The sequence below is a fragment of the Neomonachus schauinslandi genome, chromosome 1, assembly GCF_002201575.2.
Source record: "Neomonachus schauinslandi chromosome 1, ASM220157v2, whole genome shotgun sequence".
Taxonomy (NCBI): Eukaryota; Metazoa; Chordata; class Mammalia; order Carnivora; family Phocidae; genus Neomonachus; species Neomonachus schauinslandi.
This window is the reverse complement of record NC_058403.1, coordinates 102,519,803-102,541,616: the sequence shown is the minus strand read 5'-3', so window position 1 is coordinate 102,541,616 and position 21,814 is coordinate 102,519,803. Positions and strand designations below refer to the sequence as shown.

Here is a 21,814-nt window from a genome sequence, read left to right as displayed (position 1 = left end):
AGACAGTGGAAAAGAACTTTGAGTTTCTAGGGCAGCAAATTGTGGGGAGGTAAATATATGGGGAAACTAATGGTAAAGAAGGCTTAGTTTTAGTAAGATGGGTTAAGTAGATTCCTTTGGTGGTCACTGGAGTGATAAGGGTCTAAAATTTCTGTCCTTTCTGGTAGAGAAGGGAGGGGAGGCACCTTTGTAAGTTTGTCTTGCTTTTAGGCAAATATGGGAAGGACAAAGAGCTTTTCTTATACCTGCTTCATCTCAACTGCCTTCAGCTCAAATAATCAATATACCAAAGCAGCATATTTTTGGATGGCATGTTCTGCTACCCTTCAAGTTCTTTCAGAATCTGAGAAGCTTAATGATATGAAGGAAAAATCTGTTATGGATAGAATAATTCAGGTTGCCAGCATTTGAAAGATAACTTAGAATAAAACAGCAGAAAGAAGGTAAATTAAGAAGTCGGCAGGGGGAGCCAAAATTTGGTTTTGTTTTTGCTTCTTTTTCAAATTTCAAACAGAAGGTAACATTATTTATGGTCCTGGAGTTAGAACAAGCCTGTATTCAAATGCCCACTCTTCTGTGTAATACTAGACAAGTACTTAAACTCTCAGTTTTTAGTTTCTTCCTCTTTAAAATGGTAATGATTAAAATAGTCTCATAAGCTTCTGGGGGAGAATTTAATTGTATAATAAATGTAAGGTGCCTGATGCAGAGTAGATGCTCTATCATTTCCAACCCCCTTCCCTAACACCATAGATGCTTAACAAGAGACATTCAAGGGTTAATTAATGCTTTTCTGAAAAGTTGTTCTTAAAATGGTCTCTGCTGCAGTCCTAGAATTCTGGAGGAAAGGGCCTGAAGAGGATTGTCCTTGAGTGTTTTCCTGCAGAGAATGAAGTCATTATAAATTATGACAATTTTCTCTTAGTAGAGGAAACACTGTGGCTTTAAAAGGCACATAATGTCCTGCTCAACATCTCAAAGATTTCATGGAGATTTGAATATAGAATGCCTGTCAGCTTTTTGCTTAGTCTAAATTCTTCCAAGTAGCAAAAGCCCCTGCTGTCTCAGTCCCTTAAGCCAGACCAAACTAGCTTTTAAAAGAAGTTTCAACTCCATTCACTCTTCCAATCTGGTGGGCTTATCCTCAAGCCAGCCTCTCTGCTGGGGAGGTGACAGAAGCCAGCAAAGAATTAAGAATGAAAGAAAGAAAGAGCTTTAGAATTGAACACTAAAGTAGAAGACACATAAGAGTGAGTAAGCACACAGTGCCTTAAGAGAAGTAAAAGGTGAAAAGGAGGAAAAACCTTAAAATCAATAAGAAATGAAGGAATAGAAAAAAAGAGATTTGAGAAGGAAATATGACAGATACTATAGACGTGCAAGGAATATTCAACATATTCAGTCCTTAAGAAGAAAATGAAAGCAAGGGAACCAGATAATATGATTATAATTCATCAGGAAAACCTGATCTGAAACTACATATTGAAGGAGGACCCTGTATACCCGAGACTAATCAACCCAGAATGACAAATACCAAGACATATTCTAGTAACTTATTCAATTTTTTAAAAAGAAAAAGAAAAACAGACATTGGATATTTAGGCAAGAAGAACATGTGATAAGGGCAAAAAATTGTATTATCTTCAGATTTTTCATTAGATACAAAGAAAATGGAGTAACATATTTAAAATACTCAAGGAAGGAAAATGTAAACCAAAGATGTTATATACTTGAAAGCAAAACTTCCAAGTATAAATAGAACTGTAGGGGAGGAAAGACTTTACTGACCTAGGTTTGATACCTGAGTTATGAAATAAACTGACATCAGGTAGGTTAATGAGAAAATTAATATAATAAATAAAAATTTACTACATTTTTAATATTACATGCACAGGGGCATTATAGGGGGCAAATGAATAGCCAAGAAGGCTGTGAGATTTGAAAGTTTATATATCATTATAATAGGGGAGGGAGAGAGAAAATGTAGGCAATTTATGGGAGAGCAAATGATTTTGAGGAAAGATGAATGAGCCCTTAGAATAATAGATGGGAAATATGATAGTTTATGAAACAGTTTTTCTGGGTGTGGTATGGACCTCTAGTCTTCTCTCCTATAGTATGAGTCTATCTTCCTTGGTTGATGAAACTCCCAGGGGAGGGGACTTATGGGTTCCTTTTGGAATATCTGTACATAAGAGGAGTTCAGAGAAGGCCTATCCCTGCATTTGCTGTTTTTCAAGTGTCTTCAGCCCGAAAGAATCAATATACCAAAGCATCATGTTTTGGGGTGGCATGTCCTGAACTCTTTGAATACAAACTCTTATAGACATACAAGAATTTAGGGAATTTTGCTTCTAAGAGGAATTTACTAGAGAATAAGCTTCAGACAACCAAACTGACTAGAGACACATGAGCTGATGGAGTGGTGGTAGGCGTTAAATATATACTTACTGAAAAATTAAGATTAACTAAGGGTCAAAAGAGAGATAATATAGTATATAATAGCCATATGCAACAATGTAGATATAATAAACTGTTAAAAGAAGTGAGGGATTAAATTATATTCTGGATATAGTTTATAACTTTGATTATACAGATTGCAAATAAATTTTCCTACTCTAAAAGTGAGGGATAAAAAGTGAGAATAACATATGTAAAAAATTTAACTATTTTGAGCAATCACAATGAGTGGTAGTAGCATTAGTAATGTTACATGTATGTATATAATGTAGTTATGGAGTGAACAATTACACGATATTCTAATTCTGTTACCTCCTATGTCCTTGAGAACTAGGACTTTAGTGTGGAAATGGAGATATAGACATATTATAAAAGAGGTTAAGTTAAAACTCTGCAGTCCTGAAATTGAATTGGCAATCTCAGTAAGATCCCATGATGTATTTTATTTTATATCCTAACTCTGTCACTGAGAAGTCTTAGAAACAATGACCAATGCAGTGATAATGAGCATTCCTTTTGCCCAGATTATGATATTAAAATACCATTGCCCACTAAAAGAAACCAGGGCTTCTTAAAATAATGACTGATTCCTGGTTTCTGCCAGAAAATGTCTAAGTTTGGATTATTTTGTCAGAGCAAATAGCCAGGAAGTTTTCAGAGACTATTGGGATTGTATCAAAAGGACTCAGGAGCCAAATTAAAGAGGCTCTCACAGCCCCAAAATGGGTTAGAGTTTTAATGATAAGAAAAATCATAATTAGAAATACCTAGTATTTAATAACAAGGAAAAAACAATCAAATTTGTTTATATTCATAAATTCTTTAGTGATGTTAAAAAAAATTGGCCACCTTTGCAGCATGACAGAGAACTACTTCATCTAGTAAACTCATCAAAGAAAATAATCAAGATTTATCTTGCCTCTTTTAGATGAATGTACTAGTGGGTAAGCCAATAGTAAATAAATTTTCTTTATAAAATTATTTCATATAATACAATAAAATTGTATAATTAGCACATAACCATTTGCAGCCCCCTCCCCCATTAATGGATGTAAGCACTGAGCTTCAGTGACTCTATCATCAGAGATACAGAGACCACCAGACCATTATGAGTCTCCTGATAAAAGAACATGCCTCCTAAGGCCTTGCCAAAGGAGTCAAACTAAAATCTGATCAAGCTTTTGGGTCCAGCTAGAGAACTTGAGCATGAACTTCCCCATGAACATATAAATCAGTAAAATCCAGACTGGGAAACTCTATAGGTCAACTTGTCTGGGTTTTTCAACAAACATATTTTAAGGAAAAGAAAAAGATGGAGGGGGAATCTTTAAATTAAAAGAAATTTAATTTATCAAAATTGTGAAAAATGGGAAACACAGAATACTAGAAAGGTTGCAGAGAAATAGGCTAACTCATGTATTACAGGTGGTAATGTAAAATGGTATAGTCACTCTGGAAAATAGTTTAACAATTTCTTATAAAATTAAAAATTCACTAACCATATGACCCAGAAATTACATTCTTTGGCATTCACCCCAAAGAAATAAAAAGTTATGTTTATACAATCATCTGTACACAAATGTTCATAGCAGCTTTATTCATGATAGCCACAAACTGGAAGCAACCTAAATGTTTTTTTGTTTGTTTGTTTGTTTAAATAAACTGATATATCCATAAGTGAAATACTACTCAACAATAAAAAGGAATGTTACTGTTATTACAGACAGCAATGTCAATGGACCTCAAAGAAATTGTTTTGTGAAAAATACATCATGTGTGGATCCATTCTGGAATATTCTTCAAAGAAATCATAGAGATGGAAAATAGGTTAATAGTTGTCAGCATTGGAACTTAGGAGAGGAGGAGAAGATTGTGGCTATAAGGAGGTAACATAGGGGAGCCTTACAGTGATGTAACAGTTCTGCATCTTGATTGTGGTGGTGGTTACACGAAGGTACACATGTGATAAAATTGCATTGCACTATAAACACATACACACAAATAAGTGAGTATATAATTGATGAAATTCCAATAAACTCTGTGAAATGTGTCAATTGCAATTTCATGGAGCTCATAGTGTACAGTAGTTATGCAAAATGCTAATATTGGGGGATAAGGAGTGAAGGGTGAGTGGGACCATCCTGGGCATTTTCCATAACTTTCTGTGAATCTATAATTATTTCAGAAAAAAAAGTTTAAAAATGGGCAAGGCTGGGGCACCTCGGTGGCTCATTTTGGTTAAGTGTCTGCCTTCAGCTTAGGTCATGATCCCAGGGTTCTGGGATTGAGTTCCCCCATTGGGCTCCCTGCTCAGCAGGGAGTTTTCTTCTCCCTCTGCCCCACCCTACCACTCTTGTGTGCTCGCTCTCTCTTTCAAAAAAATAAATAAATAGAATCTTTTTAAAAAAATGGGCAAGGTTGAACAATAGTAGTTAAGAATGCACATTTGGGGGGTGCCTGGGTGGCTCAGTCGTTAAGCGGCTGCCGTCTGCTCAGGTCATGATCCCAGGGTCCTGGGATCAAGTCCCGCATCCGGCTACCCGCTCTGCGGGAAGCCTGCTTTCTCCCTCTCCCATTCCCCCTGCTTGTGTACCCTCTCTCGCTGTGTCTCTCTCTGTCAAATAAATAAATAAATAAATAAATAAATAAAATCTTAAAAAAAAATGCACATTTGGGTGAGAATACTATAGTGAAGTGTAAGGGAGTGGTTACTATATAAGTTGTAATAATGGTGGTTAGTTCTGGAGGGAGGAGGGGAGAGAGTTATAATCAGGACGGGGCATGTGAAGGGGTTTCTGACATGTTTGGTGAAGTTCTATTTCTTGATTTAGGAAATGGTTATAGGAGTTTACCTTATAATAATTCACCAAACTATTCCTCTTTTTGTGCAAGTGTTATATGTTGTGTATGTACATGTATGTGTACTTTCTCTAGATTTGCTTTTGTTTGTGGAGCAGAGGAAAAGGTGAATAGGGGCCATTTAAGCACATACAGTAGATTGCTTTCAGCTAATACTAGACAGCTGCTGAAATTGGGAGGTTTAATGAACTGGTGCAATGCTCTTAGGTTTATGTCTTTCATTAGCAGGGAAAATCCCCAAATGATCCAGGTTTAAGTAATGGAATGCATTCTGAATTGTTAAAATTAGACTATTTTGGTAGCAATGAACATAGACAACGCCATGCTTCACTTTGAGAATGCATGTTTTTAAAGATGCAAGGAAATCTATAGGTTTGGCTGTGGTGAATTATAATCTAATGAATTTGTCATTATCATAAATTATTAAGCTACCACAAAATTGTAGCTAATTGGATTCCAAGGTCTATTAAAGCTTATAACCACTTATATTGATATTTTCAACACCCTCTTACTTAAAGTGAGCATCTTTATTATTTTGTGTGTGGGCTGCTGGGAGGATGAAATATCAGGACTCTTTTCTTTAAGGAAGTGTCCCAGAATGCATTTGGTCTTCTCGCTCAACTTGCATCTGGGTAAATGCTGGGTTATATTACAATGACCTTTAAATGTGGCATTGTGGATTTGATGGCTGTCTCCCCACCTTAGCACTTCAAAGCTCCTGGTGGCAGAAAATGGCCAGGTTCAGAGTGGACTCTAAACAAATGCTAACTGGATGGAGCCTATTGTGTGCATCAGGTTTTTCTCAAAGATTATTTTCTCGAAGATTATCTCGAAGATATTTTCCTGTAGCATTATTCAAAGAGTGTTCTGCCAGATTTCCACATAGCAAAGGAGAAGCATTTACCCAAAGAATATGGTGTAAATGTTTTATCAAAGAAGGAATGCATTTTCATAAGAGCTTTCCAATCAATATAGGTGAGAACATGGATGTTACAGAGCAGGCGTAAGAACACAGTTTAAGAATACAGTCATTGGAGAATTCAGGATGAGATCCTCAATTTGAAGATTTTACAGATATTGAGAGTGACAATTTCATGTTGAATACAAGGGTAAGTGTAGTTGGTAGGGCAATTTGATGTGAATAGGGAGAAAAGAGAAGAGTAGTCTTAGTAGTCTAGTCACCAGACTGGGAATGGGAACTTCATTGAGCAGAGCACAGGGGAGTTGGTAGCATTCATGAATTTAGCAATCCTAAATAAGAGAGAATGCCATTCTGTGTTTTGTTCCAATCATTTTTTATTCTCCCCTTCCTCTCTCCTCATCCTCTACCTATAGAAAACCACCTATTTTCCCCCTATATATTTACACTTGGTTTTTAGATAACAGTTGTGTCACTATATCTTGAGTACATAGAGATTGCATGTCTAAAAGATATAATAGTTGTTTTAATAACAGCTCAACTGAGGTTTAATTTCCTCTTTGGCACTTCAGTGTTCTTTCTGAATATTCTGCCATAGCTGTCTGAGGGAACAATATCAATTTTAACATGCCTTGGTTTAGAATAAAGTACTTCCTATCAAGATTGTTCACTTACTTGTTATGAAGCAATTTGGGCAATCACTAAAATCATGAAATCTAATGATACAAATCTAATGGGGAATTTCACATAGAGGCAGAATAAAGTCATCTCAATGGGAATTTCTTGTTGGTTTAGAAAAGTGATGCTCTGTTTATATAAACCTAATATTTTCCCTTCCATATGGGTTTCCCTATTCATGAAAATTAACTCTTGGTTTAGAATAGATAAATCTATAGGAGAAATTCTTACTCTTCTGCATGATCTGCCTTTGGTGTTACTAGACACATATGGTACTCAATTTTTAATAGATTATAATATGCAGGGGGTAAATAGGCATTCTTATTTGTAATGATGTCATGGCTCATCACATGACAAAGCAGATGTGGACATGCTGTCTTTTGCTCTCATCTGTCTGCCTGCTTTGTCTCTTCTTCCTCAATAAATGCCATTCTTATTGAATAAACCTCTAATCCATACTTTGGAATTTTGCATTTCAATTTTCATGGCATTTCCATCACCCCTTTCATGTTCTGTACACAGGCACAGCATTCTAGTCAATTCTAGCAATTGTCCCACCAGGAGCACATGGATTAATAAATCTTCTTTTCTTGGCCCTTTCTAGAATATCGTCTTTCAAACTCTGTTGTTACACATACACACCCAGGAGTCAGGCTTATTTGACTGATCTGCATTCTGTCCTGAATGGCAAAATGTTTAAACCAGTTTTTTGAATAAAAACAGTCATTGATAACTCTTTGGCTACTTAAAACTCATCTTGGGGCACCTGGGTGGCTCAATCAGTTAGGTGTCTGACTCTTGGTTTTGGCTCAGGTCATGGTCTCCCAGTTGTGGGAGTGAGCCCCGTATTGGGTTCCACACTCAGTGCAGAGTCTGCTTCAGATTCTTTCTCCCTCCTCCTCTGCCCCTCCCTGCTCCCACTCTCTCTCTCTCAAATAAGTAAATAAAATCTTTTTTTTTCAAGATTTTATTTATTTATTTGACAGAGAGAGAGACAGCGAGAGCAGGAACACAAGCAGGGGGAGTGGGAGAGGGAGAAGCAGGCTTCCTGCCGAGCAGGGAGCCCGATGTGGGACTCGATCCCAGGACCCTGGTATCATGACCTGAGCCGAAGGCAGATGCTCAACGACTGAGCCACCCAGGCGCCCAAGTAAATAAAATCTTAAAAACAAAAACCAAAAACCCTTATCTTTCCTCCTCTGCTTATATCGAGCTTTTGAAGCTGCAGGAGGACAGGGCTATACCTGCTTGTCTTCTCCCCTGTCCCCATTATATCCTCATGTCTAGCACAGTCCCTAACATATGTGACTATACTTTTGTTAAAGAATGAATGGAACAATGAATAATGATGAAAGGAAAGTTTGCTGACTTGCAGCACTTTTTTTTCTTGTTCTCTCTCAAATTCTGCTTTCAAGTTTATGCTTTCTGTTTTGTAGACTCCATTCAACCTCTTAAATGTCTCTTTCTTCCGTTAATGAATTTTGTTGAATATTCCTCTTAACACCCAAGTTATTGCTGTGTGCCCAGAATTATGCTGGATGCTAAAATTTATCATACTTGATGTGCCCTTGAGATCATAATCCAAGCTCAGAAAGCTCAGCATCCACTGTATGCAATCAGATGTAGAAGTGAGTATTCCTGGTTTTATATGATTGTGTTTGGAAAATACATGCGGTATGATTTCAGTCTTCTTAAATTTTTAATATTTGTTATATCTCTTTTTATGTGATTTAACCAGGGGATTCTTCTCTGTGTACTTAAGAAAATGTGCATCCTGTTTTTCTTGGATGGCACGTTTTATATATATCTTTTAGAACCATGTATTCTGAAGTATGCTTCAAGTAAATAATGTTCTTGTTGGAAAAAAAAACTTTAACTGAGAGTATTTGTCTAAAATAAAGCATGTCGGAGGAGAGATGGGGGATGGGTGAAATAGGTAAAGGGGATTAAGAGTACACTTACCATGATGAGTACGAGTAATGATGTATAGAATTGTTGAATCACTATATTGTACATCTGAAACTAATATAATATTGTAAATTAACTATTCTGGATTTAAAAGAAAAAACTTAATAAAAAAAGAAGTGGGTTTTCCCTTCCATAAGTATAGTAATGTCTACTTTGTTTGCTGTTATATGGATGGACATACATGGATTCTACCTTCTCCCTCCACAACCAATGAGTCCCATAAAAGAAATAGAAATAAAGTCCTGTGGCATTAAAAAAAAGAATGTTACCCTTACAACTACAAAATGTCTTTTGCTTTATGCAGTGTTGATAGAAAAAGTACCATTACATACTTCCCAGCAATCTTAACTTTAAGAATACCTGATATTTACTTTCCATCCTGACTAGAGTAGTGCTTATCAATTCTCCACCGAGAAATCTTGAAGGCAGAGAATAGCATGAGTATTATTGTTGGAGGGATATGGGAAGAAATAGCCATATGCAAACCTAAAACTTTATTTGACACCTGTTTCACTTTAAAATTGATGGGACTGGAGGAGATTATGCTAAGTGAAATAAGTCAAGCAGAGAAAGTCAACTATCATATGGTTTCACTTATTTGTGGAACATAAGGAATAGCATGGAGGACATTAGGAGAAGGAAGGGAAAAGTGAAGGGGGGAGGAAATTGGAGGGAGAGATGAACCATGAGAGACTATGGACTCTGAGAAACAAACTGAGGGTTTTAGAGGGGAGGGGGGTGGGGGATGGGTTAGCCCAGTGATGGGTATTAAGGAGGGCACGTACTGCATGGAGCACTGGGTGTTGTACGAAAACAATGAATCTTGGATCACTACATCAAACACTAATGATGTACTGTATGGTGACTAACATAGCATAATAAAATAAAATTAAAAAAAAATAAAATGCAAACTTTGAACTCCATCTTAAAACCAAGCATTTGCTATTCATGGAGTAAAATTGACATCCTGGGTATATTTGCCCTGATCTAAAGCTCCACATACCCCTAGCCTATTGCTGGCACACCCCAGTTTGTGAAGTCCGGAAATAGGGTTTGCAAGTTTGAAAGATACTTAAGCTAATGAAAAAAGAAATCTACCCTAAACACTTGGGCTACAACTTAAGGGCTATTCTTAGCACAGACACATACAGCTGTAAGATTTCAGAGAAGCAAATTTTACTTCAAAAGGGGGGGAACTTCCAGGAAGTTTTCAAGAGGAAGCAACATTCCAGGCAGTTAAGAATCTTCCTTTATGTTTTCAATGAAAATACAGATTAGGATCTACTTTTTAGTTTTCTGTTTCCTCCTACCACACCTAGTCTGTGATCACCTCACCTCACATCTTTTGATAATCTCATCTTTAATGAATTATTTTATTTGCTACAAGTCAGGAAACAAAATTAAGCTTGTTTAATAATTGTTTTATAAAGAAGGCTCTAAATGAAGACTTTCAGGTAAAATGGGTGAGTTTAGGGGCTGTGTGAGAGGTATTTGGGATGCAGAAAACCAAATATCCAGGTATGGAGACATGTTCCAATGTATAGTTTTCTGAGAGACCACTGTCCAGATAATTGAAGTAATGCTGTGTTTATTATTTAATGATAGCATGTACACTATAATGTATTATTACTCTTGTGTTTATGTTTTAAAAGACTTCTCCTTATCATTGTTTTATTTCAACTCACACATGGACCAACTCATTTCAAGTATTTGAGCACCTGATCTTAACTCAGGGTTTTAATGACATGTTGATGTTCCAACAGGATTAAGTGGAGTGGGGATGGGTCTGTTAGGAAAGGAACTGGAGGGACAGAGTGGGAGGTTACACAGAACCATCATATGAGGTCCTACTAGACCTGGAGGCTTAGGTTCTAACAGCTAGGTGATGGGAAGCAAGAAGGGTTTCAAACAAGTGACTGAACTAATGATGAGGTTGGCATTTTAGGTTGCTCACTCTGGCAGGCAATTAATCCTTAACTAAGGACAGTGCAAATAGGGAGGGCATGCTCTGGAGACAATTAGAAAATAGAATTGACAGAACTGAGTGACTAATGGAAATGAGTTGAGTGAGCCAGCAGAAGTTGTCTAGGTGTACATCCATGTTTTGGAGGGGCTAGAGAGATATGATAATAAAAATTTAAGAATAATGAAAATAACATTATTGAGCATCTTCTATGTGCCTGGTGCAAGACTGAATGCTTTACATGAATTTTAATCAAGCAGCATGGCAGTCCTTGGAATTTGTTATAATTAGTGTCTACATCTTAAAGATGATGAAACTAGGGCTCAAAGGGGTTTCCCAGCCCAAGATTACACAGCTAGAATGACACCAGAGATGGGCACCATAGGAATAGCAAGTGAGACAGGATTGCTGTCCTCAGTAAGACAGGCACTTAAGGAATCTCCTTATGGATGGCCAGTACTTTATTGTAAAAGAATGCTTAAATATGTTATTTTAGTTGATCCTCACATAACACTGTGGAGTAAGAATGGTCATCATCATTTACAAATGTTGAAACTGAGACCTAGGAAGAGTGAGTTTGTTGTCTAAGATGACACAGCAAGTAGATGACAAGTCTGGTTCAGGTAAGAAATCTGAGTACTTTGCAGAACACTACAGCTTCTTTATAGGCCTCATTGGTGAGTTACTGCCACTGCTCACATTGTTGCATGTTCCATGTCATTCATGGGAAAGAGTGGAAAGGATAAAGTTTAGATTCTGGAATCAGACTGCTTAGGTTGGCATGCCATTTTTCCTGTAAGACCTTGGTCAAGTTATATAATCTTTCTGAGTCTGTTTTCTTATCCAGGTAATGGGAATAATAATTGCATCTCTTGCTATTTTTATGGGGCTGCAGTCATAATTTTTAAAATATAATTTATACAAAGTGCCTGGGACCTAGTAAAATTCAATAAATGTTAGTAGTGATAACAGTAGTTCAAAGAAATGACATGACATTAACTATGGAAGGAAATATTAAAATTTATAAAATTGCATTTGAAGTGAACTTTAAGGGATTTCAGAAGGTATAGAAGGAGCAATACTGCAGTTATGGGATTAAGAATATTTTTAATCCTGGATATTATTTTTGTTTACAGTTTATGAGTAGGAGAGTAAATTATTGGAATTGTACTTAAAGAAAAGCAAAAAATGTAATAGTTCTGGTGAGAGTCCTTTAGGTCCTGACCATGGGTGATAGTGGAAGGAACAGAAAAAGGACAGGTCTGAGGTACTGAGGTACTGCAGAGCATGTTAGGAGGGTTCTTCCCAACATGCATTTGGGTTGTTTCCCTACAACATCACTTGGTTAAAAATAAGAAATGCAAATTCATTTTCCATTTGGACTAGGAAAAAAATCTAATCTGGACAACATTTGCTACACTCTAATGAAACACATTCCAGAATCAGGTATAAATGATTTGGGAGTTACATGATGTCCTGATTGCCTGTACTTTGTTTTTGTCCTTTGGCACAGGAAAACTGGAGTTGGTGTATGGATTCACTAATCCACCTTTACTATTGTCTGCATTCCAAGAGGTGTTTATCTGATGGCTTGTATGCTTGTGTGCATGTGAGTTTTCCGCTTGAAGCATGGTATCTAGGACTTTTTTTCCCCCTAGAATACAGAAATATATAAGATGTAAAAATACCTATCCCCTAGTGGTTGTACTTAGTATTTTAGTCTCAGTTGAGTTTTCATGGTTGTCTAGTTGTTAAGCTGAATTAACTTTGAGTAGAGTGATTACTTTAAAATTATTACTAATAGTGTTTTAATTTCTCACATCCTAGATTGAATAGGAGTGGTTAGACTTTTTGTAATGAGCTGAGTATTTTATTTTATAATGATAACTTTAGAATGTCTAAAACTAGCAAAAGTTCTTGAGACCATGCATAATCTTAGGGAAAGGAGATAAAGGGGACATTTAAGCCTAAGTGGTATTTTTCAACATAAATACCTGTCTGACAATCCTGGATCCACTGGGGCCATCCAGTGCAGCTGCATGAAGTTGTAGGTGCTTATTCACATTAGGGCAATGGGCTGACGTGGATGGTCTGGTTGTAGGTATACCCTTCCAGATGAGTATCCTCCTCACATCTACTCCATGAGAATCTCAAGGTCTGAAATCAGCTCAGATCTAAGGTGACTAATGACATATATGGTTTTTGCTTAGTATGTTTCTCTTTGGCATCTGTTCAAATGAGTTCAGGTGTTTGGCCCTCTCAGAATTGGGAGTCAAAGGCTTTTTTATGTACTAATGCCTATGAACATAGCTTGGTTGGTCAAACAGGAATAAAGAACGAGCTATTACAACAATTCACATCGTCATATCTTATGTTGGTAAATTTGTAAGTTTTACTATGTATGAGGTAGCAAATAACAATGCCACTGAGAACTGGCATAGGGAGGCCTAGAACTACCTCACTCAGTGATTGTCACTATAAAATCACAGCTCCTCTGCATCTTGTTGGACATTCAAAATGTCCTTAAAGTGCTAGTAACAGGCAAATCTCTTTTTAAGTCTACTACCTCATATATGCCTCATGTGCCCATAACTTACCTGAATGAATCCTTTAAATGAGCTGTTGATGTCCTATTAGCTGCTTTTTCCTCCCACAGAAATCCATGTTCAGCTGCAAGATAACTTCCTGTGTGAAATTTACAGGTCTGTCAGCCATAAAAAACATTAATGCATAATACATAAACAAAACGTATGCTCTTTTTGCAAAAAAATGGCAAAAGAAAAAAAAAAGGAATTTAGTCTCTGCTTTCCAAGGGAGAAAACATGAATCTTGCATTTTTATTTTTGATGCCGTTTTGCCTTTAAATATATGAGATGACTATTAATGCCCATATTCACAGCAGGAGTAGAAGGGAAATGACAGTAAATTGTAAAGCACATTTACATTATAACAAGGCCCATGGAAGCATTGTAATTCACACAGTTATTTCAACAGAGGTTGGACTCCCTCCAATTTAATTTTCTGAAGTTGGGCTGTGCAGCTGGGTCATTCCTGGTCTAATCTGGGAAATGTATCTCTTAAGGCTGTGGATCAGAATGCCAGCCTCCCAGCTGTCACCAAGGAGCATCATTTACAGCCACTGAGGTCTGAGGGCAAAGCATCAGAATCACTTTATGTGGACACAGCAGCCTAGCTAGCTTCATAAATTCTGTTGCAAAGAGCAATAATCAATATTTCATGTTTAATGATGCAGAGCTAAAATTAGTATAGATTTTATGTCTTCTACTTTTCCAAATTATGCAAACATTAGTAACCTCTTTTTTAGTGCCCTTATCACATTTCCATTAAAAAAAGGCCAATGAGGGGGTGGGCAGTGAGGAAGATTGGTGATGTTTAATTGAATGATTGAATAGTCAAAAGTGTCAAAAGTAATCTTGGCTCTTAACTTCTGTTAAATAGTTACCTTTAGGTTAACATGAAATTATTTCCAATACAAAAAATGATGTATGTAAGGGGCCAGGCTTTGTCACCCATAGCTACACAATGAAGTAAATTGCAGATTGTTTCCATGTTTTAAGTTACTTTAAATGTTCTGGGATATGCTGGAAATAAAATGGCCAAGGCATAAGTCAGAAAAGTTAAAGGTTGGTATTTAAATATAAGTGCACTTTAGAGAAAAAATAATTTTGAGTGGATTTCTTATTTTAAACTTGTTCAAAGAACATATCCTGCTTGTTTAGACAGTAGAAGTGGCAGGTACAGAAAAAGAAAAAAAGAACAATATTTTATTATTGGGCAGATTAAGGGGGCTGACCAAGTAGCCACAGAGATGAGCTGATCTAACCTTTTAGCCATATTCTCCTGTCTGTGACAGGAGAAAAACCAGCAGGAGTAAGGTAGGAGGGACAGCCAGACACAAAAGAACAAAATCCAGCATCTGCCATCTAGTCTAGCAGTTCACACACAAGTCACTTCAGAACAACTCTTATGATAGTGGGAAGCATAGACTTTGGCAAATAATCAATCAATTATGCCCCCTAACAGTACAGCCCGCAATTCACAGCCTTCTGTAAGTTTTATTTGGGAAAATGGGATTAAGGATATGGAAAACTATATGTCTGGGTTGTGCTTGAATAATTCAAGCAAAAGCAAATTTAGGATCCTCAGGGCATGTCAGTCGAGTCCAGTAAGAAGACATATGACTCATTTAAAAGGGTGATTGAAAGAGTTAATGGAGTGGCTACATAGATATGGGCTGGGTGTAGGGAAAATCACAAGGGATGGTGCTGCATTTGGTCTATCGATAGCTAGAAAAGGCAATAATAAGGAAGGGAAAGGAAGAAAAGGAAAGAAAGGCCTTGAAGGGGCAAGAAATGGGAGCAATTATGGGACTACGGTAAGAAACACCTGTGGGAGAGGTCACCCCATGGGAGCTGTGGCCTCTAGTAACACCAGTCTGTGTTTCATAAGAGACAGGAGAAAAGAGAATAAATACTCCAACTTCTCTCTTCTGCTAACCTCTGATATTATGCAGTGCCTCCCACTACTCAAATCCTATCCAAGACCACAGGACAAAGGGGCCTGGTTGATAAAGCCCAAAATTTTGACCTCCCAGAACTCAGAGGAGAGTGGGGATGAGTCAAGGGTATGAATAGGGAGATGTTGGTCAAGCAGAACAAAGTTTCAGTTATGTGAGATAAGTAACTTTTAGAGATCTAATGAACAACAGTATACAGTTAACAATACTGTAGTGTATACTTGAAATTTGCTAAGAGGGTAGATCTTAAGTGTTTTTACTACACCAAAAAAAAAAAGAAAGGAGAGGGGAAGGGGAGGGAAGGGGAAGGAAGGAAGGAAGAAGGAAGGGAAAGAAAGAAATGGTAACTATGTAATGTGATGGATATGTTAATTAGCTTGATTATGGTGATTATTTCACAATGTTTACATGTATCAAATCATCAAGTAGTACACTTTAAATATATATAATTTTAAATTGTCAATTATACCTCAGTAAAGCTGGAAAAATATAATGTTAAATAAAAAAAGAAAGTTACCAAATGATTTTAAAAAAAGTTTATTGGGAGAGGGGAGAAGAATCAGCAGAGGACATACGATTTCTTGGGATTTGGGAGGCCATTAAGCTACTAAGATTTCTTTTCACTTCAGTTTGAATAGTGCATTCAATTCATTTATCATTTATTTATTCAACAGATATTTATTAAGCACCTCCTAAATGCCTCACTGGGGAATAGGCATCTCAGTGTGAGCAAGTCACCATCTCTGACGTCAAGGATCTTAGTGGTGGGGTGGCACTGTGCATCAGGTAGAGAGGTAATGCTAAAATAGGGATCACCATGGTTTGCTAAGGAAGCAAGGCAAGGTATTTTACCCTCCTGTTGAGTTCCGAAAGCTTCTATGGAGAAGAATAATGTTGGGGGCTTCTTGAAGGAAGAGTGGGAGTGGGCAAGTAGAATAATTGGGGACACACTGTTATTGAATGTCCAGTAAGAGAGGATGTGAGTTCCAGGATTATGTGAAGTTTCCTATTACCAGACTTAGGGAGGGAGTGTGTAGGCAGGGTACATGAGGTGGAGTGGGGAGAGACAGCTGGGCCCTGTTGCACCAGACCTTGGCTGAGGAATTTGGAATCTATCCTCAAATCACTGGGAAGCTACTGGTGGTTTCTAGTAGGGAAATGTCATTGCCAGATATGAAATCAGAGACAAAAAGGACTAGTGGAGAAACCAGTGATGGGAAAGACCAGTTTGTATATGATTTTAATGGTAAATTGAAACAAAACTTACTCAAAAAGTGAAACTCCAAGTGAAGATCTGTTGAGCAAGCAACTTCCTCATCCATTTCCAAGAAAATGAGGACATGTTTTGGAACTTCCAGGCCAATTGAATTGAAGTGTTTTTGTATAGTTAGCTTAAATAACCAAATGATGAAATCAATCCTCCAAATTGTCAGCAGAACAGCTGTTCAGAAAGCTCTTGTTAGTCATTGACCTTATGTTTAATATGATCTCCTAGAACGTGGATAGTCAGATTGAATAAAGTACTGCATCAAAGCCCTCCCCACACAGCAAGCTTTCTGCAATGAAAGAACCAGGGAAAGGAGAGTGGCTGGCACAGAGTGCAAAAGCCCTTTATTTCCTGCCCCCCAAGTCCCCAGGGAAAAAGAAAAGAAGAAAGCACGCCACAGGCACATCTTAGAGAAGAAGTACTGGGACTACTAACCTAACTTACCTCCTAATCATAATCCAGGGGGTAAAAAAGAACACGTTCATGACCTAAAAATCCTCCTTTGGTTTTCAAGAATAACTATGGATTCTTATTCAATCTATTTCCTGTCTGTATAACAGCTGCTTCATCTATTGCTTATGTCACTGGAGGTGGGATAGGATATGATGAAGGATTAGGTGGGAGGGTTGGAGGTTTGGGGTAAAATAGAGGATAAATGTGGAGACTTTTTCTTAGAATAAGAAACCAGCGTCTGTAGTGCTGAAGAGTTGGTTTTATCTTGAAAATAAAAAGCCATGGAGTGAAAAGGATGCTTGCTCTGTCTATCTACCTACTTACCTACCTATTAATCACCTTTATCTTCTTATCCATTTATCATATATATATACTCTGCTGATCTTGTACTGGCTTCCACTTACTGTGAAAAGCACACATGTAAAAGAATTAAAATAAAAATAAGGAATTGCCTGGGTGGCTCAGTTGGTTAAGCGACTGCCTTCAGCTCAGGTCATGATCCTGGAGTCCCAGGATCGAGTCCCGCATTGGGCTCCCTGCTTGGCAGGGAGTCTGCATCTCCCTCTGACCCTCCCCCTTCTCATGTGCTCTCTCTCTCATTCTCTCTCTCTCAAGTGAATAAATAAAATCTTTAAAAAAATAAAAAAATAAAAATAAGGAATTTCACACACCATATAGTGAAAGAAGGGTGTATAATTGTACTAACAGCATGGAAAAAGTAGTTCTGACAACTGAGTAATTTAGCGTAAGCTTCAAGGCAAAATAAACAACCTCTGTAAGACTTATAAATTGTTATTGTTGATGAAAAGAAGTGCACTATTGTATCAGAATGGGAAAATATCCCCTCGTAGTAAATCCTAAAATTTTATTCTTTTATATGAGAGAACCTGTAGCAAAATGTACAGTGTCTTATACAGCAGTTTTACAGAAGATGCAGAAATGTTCATCATCTGAAATTTGTTATGCCAATATTGGATATAAAAGCAGCAGTATTTAATAAAAAGGAACTGAAGACCATGACCTGCTTCATCTATTATTCTTCTGAATAACACATTTTTTAAGACACTGACAAAACAAAACTGCCCAGTTCTGAACTTCTATAGTTCCATGCCTCATCTAAGTTAGGGTTTTGTATATAGTAGTAGCCCTAGGTTATGGCTCATACTATCACTTCTGAGTTTGGATTCTTTCAACTGAAAGAAAATAGAAATCTTAAGCAAAAGTGCCTTAAGCAAATAAGAGAATCTATTGGATCATGAAACTGAAAAATCCATCAGTATGCTGGTTTCAAGCTCCAGTTTGACCCAGAGGTTCACAGCATCACTAGGGCATTGGTTCCTTAGCTGTTTTCCTTGACATCCATCCTCTCTGCTATGTTATCTTTTTCTTCCAGTTAGTAGCTCTTACCATAGCAAATACTTACATTTGTTCCAGGGTTCTTCACACTTCAAAATCCTTATACTCTAGAATTCAGAGAAAAAAATGAAAATTCTTCTCTAGATACCAAAGTGAAGTTTAAACAGTTAACATTGGTTGAGCAACTAATTTCAAAATATAATGCTGAGTGAATTAAACCAGACACAAAAGAATAGGTAATTTTATATGAAGTTCTAGAATAAGCCAAATTAATCTATGATGATAGAAATCAGAACAGGAGAGGGGAATTGAGAGAGAAGAATTGGAAAGGAACTTTCTAGAGAGAGAAATGTTCTTTATTTCATTTTTGGGTGGTGGTTCTGCCAGTGTATGCCTTTGTCAAAAGTTGTATGTTTACGATATGTGCATTTCACACACTTCAGAATGAAAGCCTAGGTACTAAAAGATCATGCTGGCTGATGTAAGGAGAATTGACTGAAGTGGGCCAATATGGGAAACAGAGATAGGACACTCACTGTTGGCTTAGACCACACTGAGAAGCAGAGGTCAGTTCTGGATATGTTTTGAAGTTGAATCAACAAGATTAGCTGATTGTGTGCCGTGAGAGAAACAAAGGCATAAAGGCTGACTCCTAGGTTTTAGCTCTGCATATCTAGGTGAATAGTGATGCCACTTGCTAAAATGAGGAAGAAGTGGTGAAGAAGAAGTTTTGCAAATAATACATTATATGTTAAAAAAAAAAGAAGATAGTAGGAAGGGAAAAATGAAGGGGGGGTGGAATCAGAGGGGGAGATGAACCATGAGAGACTATGGACTCTGAGAAACAAACTGAGCATTTTAGAGGGGAGGGGGGGGTGGCGGGATGGGTTAGCCCGGTGATAGGTATTAAAGAGGGCACATATTGAATGGAGCACTGGGTGTTATATGCAAACAATGAATCATGGAACACTGCATCAAAAACTAATGATGTAATGTATGGTGACTAACATAACATAATAAAATAAAACTTAAAAAAAAAGGTTTTGGGTGGGAGGGTGGAGGCAAGGAAATCTAGACTTTGGTTTTGAACTTGAGATGCCCATCGGACATGCATCTGGAGCTGTTAAGTAAGAAAGTGGTGTAGACGGAGGAGTTTAGAGGAGAGGTCAGGTGCAAATATAAATTTGGGGGATGACCTAGGAGACTTGGATGTCTGGTAGTTTAGAAGCATGTTGAGGCTAGTCCTGATGGTCTTGTAGGCACAAATGTGTAATTAATTCTAATTGGGGCTTCCTCTTGGCACTTTAGCAGTTTTTGTGAAGAAGCAAGTAGTGGCTTCTGTCATATCCCTGAGCAAATCACTGTGGCCTGAAGAATGGGATTACAGAAACTATGGATGCCTGAAATGCAGGGAAGGGGTGTGTGTGTGTGTGTGTGTGTGTGTGTGTGTCTGTGTGTGTGTGTCTTGTGCATTTCTGAGCGCTGTGACTCAGGGACGAGATTACCTAGAGTTACCAAGAGATAGGAGAGGATGATTGCTGAATGGCCAAACCCAGCACATGCTCATTAGAGCCCTTCACCCAGCAACCAGCAAACATAATACTGTTGACAGAGAAAATCTGGGAAGAGCACGAGTGGATCCATATAAACACATCCCCACTCTGGGAAAATAACAGGAAGTATCTTTAGTGGCATAAAAAGAAATCACACAATTTGAGAGGCAGTATTGTATTCTAATTTGATCAAGGATCAAATTTTATTGTATGTTTAAGCACTTATCCATTGCAAAGTCCAGAACTCTCAACAGTGTGTTATCTCAATTTTGCAAACAACAAATACTCAAACATTATTACCCACAAGTACATGGGGTCAATTTGTAAGATACTTCTTTTCTTTTTCACAGGAAGAAATGAAAAGATTGCAGAATCCTTTAGAACAAGTTAATGATGGAAAATATTTACTTGAAAAGTAAGTAAAAAATACCAAAGGAAATTAAATTATGTTTGAGGTTAAAAAGCTTGCAAGAAAAAAAAAAAAAACCTGGCAAGGTAAATGAATATTTACTTTGAAATGAAAAATGAATAAGTAAATTCCACAGTTTCCTACGGTATCATTGTAGTCAGGACCCAGAAATACGGCTCATTTGAGATACAGTTAGATAGATTTAAGGCTAGTTGAGCTATGACACACAAGCTGTCCTGATTAACAGAATAATATGATGCATGGAGATGTGTGCTGTGTCTGAGGGCTTAAAACTTAACAACCCTGCCCTGTTTTTGGCTTTTAATCAATGACGTGTATAGAAGACAGTCATAAAATTTGCAAAAAGCATAAATGTAACACTAAGACCAATAGAATGAACATTTAAAATAATACTACAGAATGGAACAAAACTGCGCTGAAAAAAAGGCAAGAAAGAAAGAGATGAAATTTAACAGGATACAAGTAAAGTTTTCATTTCAATTTTTAAAAAATTGTGCAATTAGAGCATGTGAGAGATATATTCTGATTTCAATTTGTGAATAGATGCTTAGAGGTTTTATCTGATATTAACACGAGACCATGATTTTATATGGCTTCTAAAAATATTACAATATTAGACTAATCAATAGCCATGCATTGTCAAGATAAAAGAAAAAATGAACTATCATTTACTGAGCATTTACAATATCCTCCATATTAGTGAATGCTTACAGATGTTTCCTCATAGAATTCTGATTCCAGCCTTTGACATAGGTACTATTTCCATTTTATCAACAGGGAAAGAGGCTTAGAGATGTTCAGCACTTGTCTAAGTATATTTAAGAGTAGTGAGGGTAAGAACTTGGATGCCACCAGAGCTCCTGCTCTCAACCACTGGCTAAGTCCCAATGCAAAGACCATGTGGATGTCACCAGTGGCTCTGGTCATCACATTTAAAAAGCACAGAGGGGCACCTGGGTGGCTTAGTCTGTTAAGCGTCCAACTCTTGATTTTGGCTCAGGTCTTGATCTCAGGGTCCGTGATGTCAAGCCCCTCTGTGGGCTCCACCCCACTCACCACCATGGGGCCTGCTTAGGATTCTCTCTCTCCTTCTCCCTTGCTGGCCCCCGCTCACTTGCTCTCTCTCTCTCTTTCTAAAATAAAATAAAATAAAATAAAAACCTCATAGACCTTCCCAAAAGCATCAGAGGAGGTCAATTAAAATTGTGAGGGTTCTGAAATCATGTGAAACTATTACAAAGAGCTGAGTATGTGTAGTTGGAGAAAAGAAATCTCAGGGGGAACATAATGGCTTTCCTTAAACATTTGAAGGAATTTTCCTATTAAGAAGGGGCTAAATTGCTCTTCTTGCTCTAGAGAGCATAACAAGAA

General features: G+C 37.3%; 1 protein-coding gene across 1 annotated transcript in view; it reads left to right on the top strand.

The window, feature by feature from the left end:
* Window positions 1–16,542: 16,542 nt before the first annotated feature.
* IQCJ (IQ motif containing J) overlaps window positions 16,543–21,814 on the top strand; it is a 30,601-nt gene continuing 25,329 nt past the window's right edge. The window contains exons 1-3 of the mRNA XM_021702628.1: window positions 16,543–16,630; window positions 17,212–17,276; window positions 20,364–20,428. Of these exons, the coding sequence (XP_021558303.1) occupies window positions 16,543–16,630; window positions 17,212–17,276; window positions 20,364–20,428 (218 nt within the window). The remainder of the gene's footprint in view (window positions 16,631–17,211; window positions 17,277–20,363; window positions 20,429–21,814) is intronic.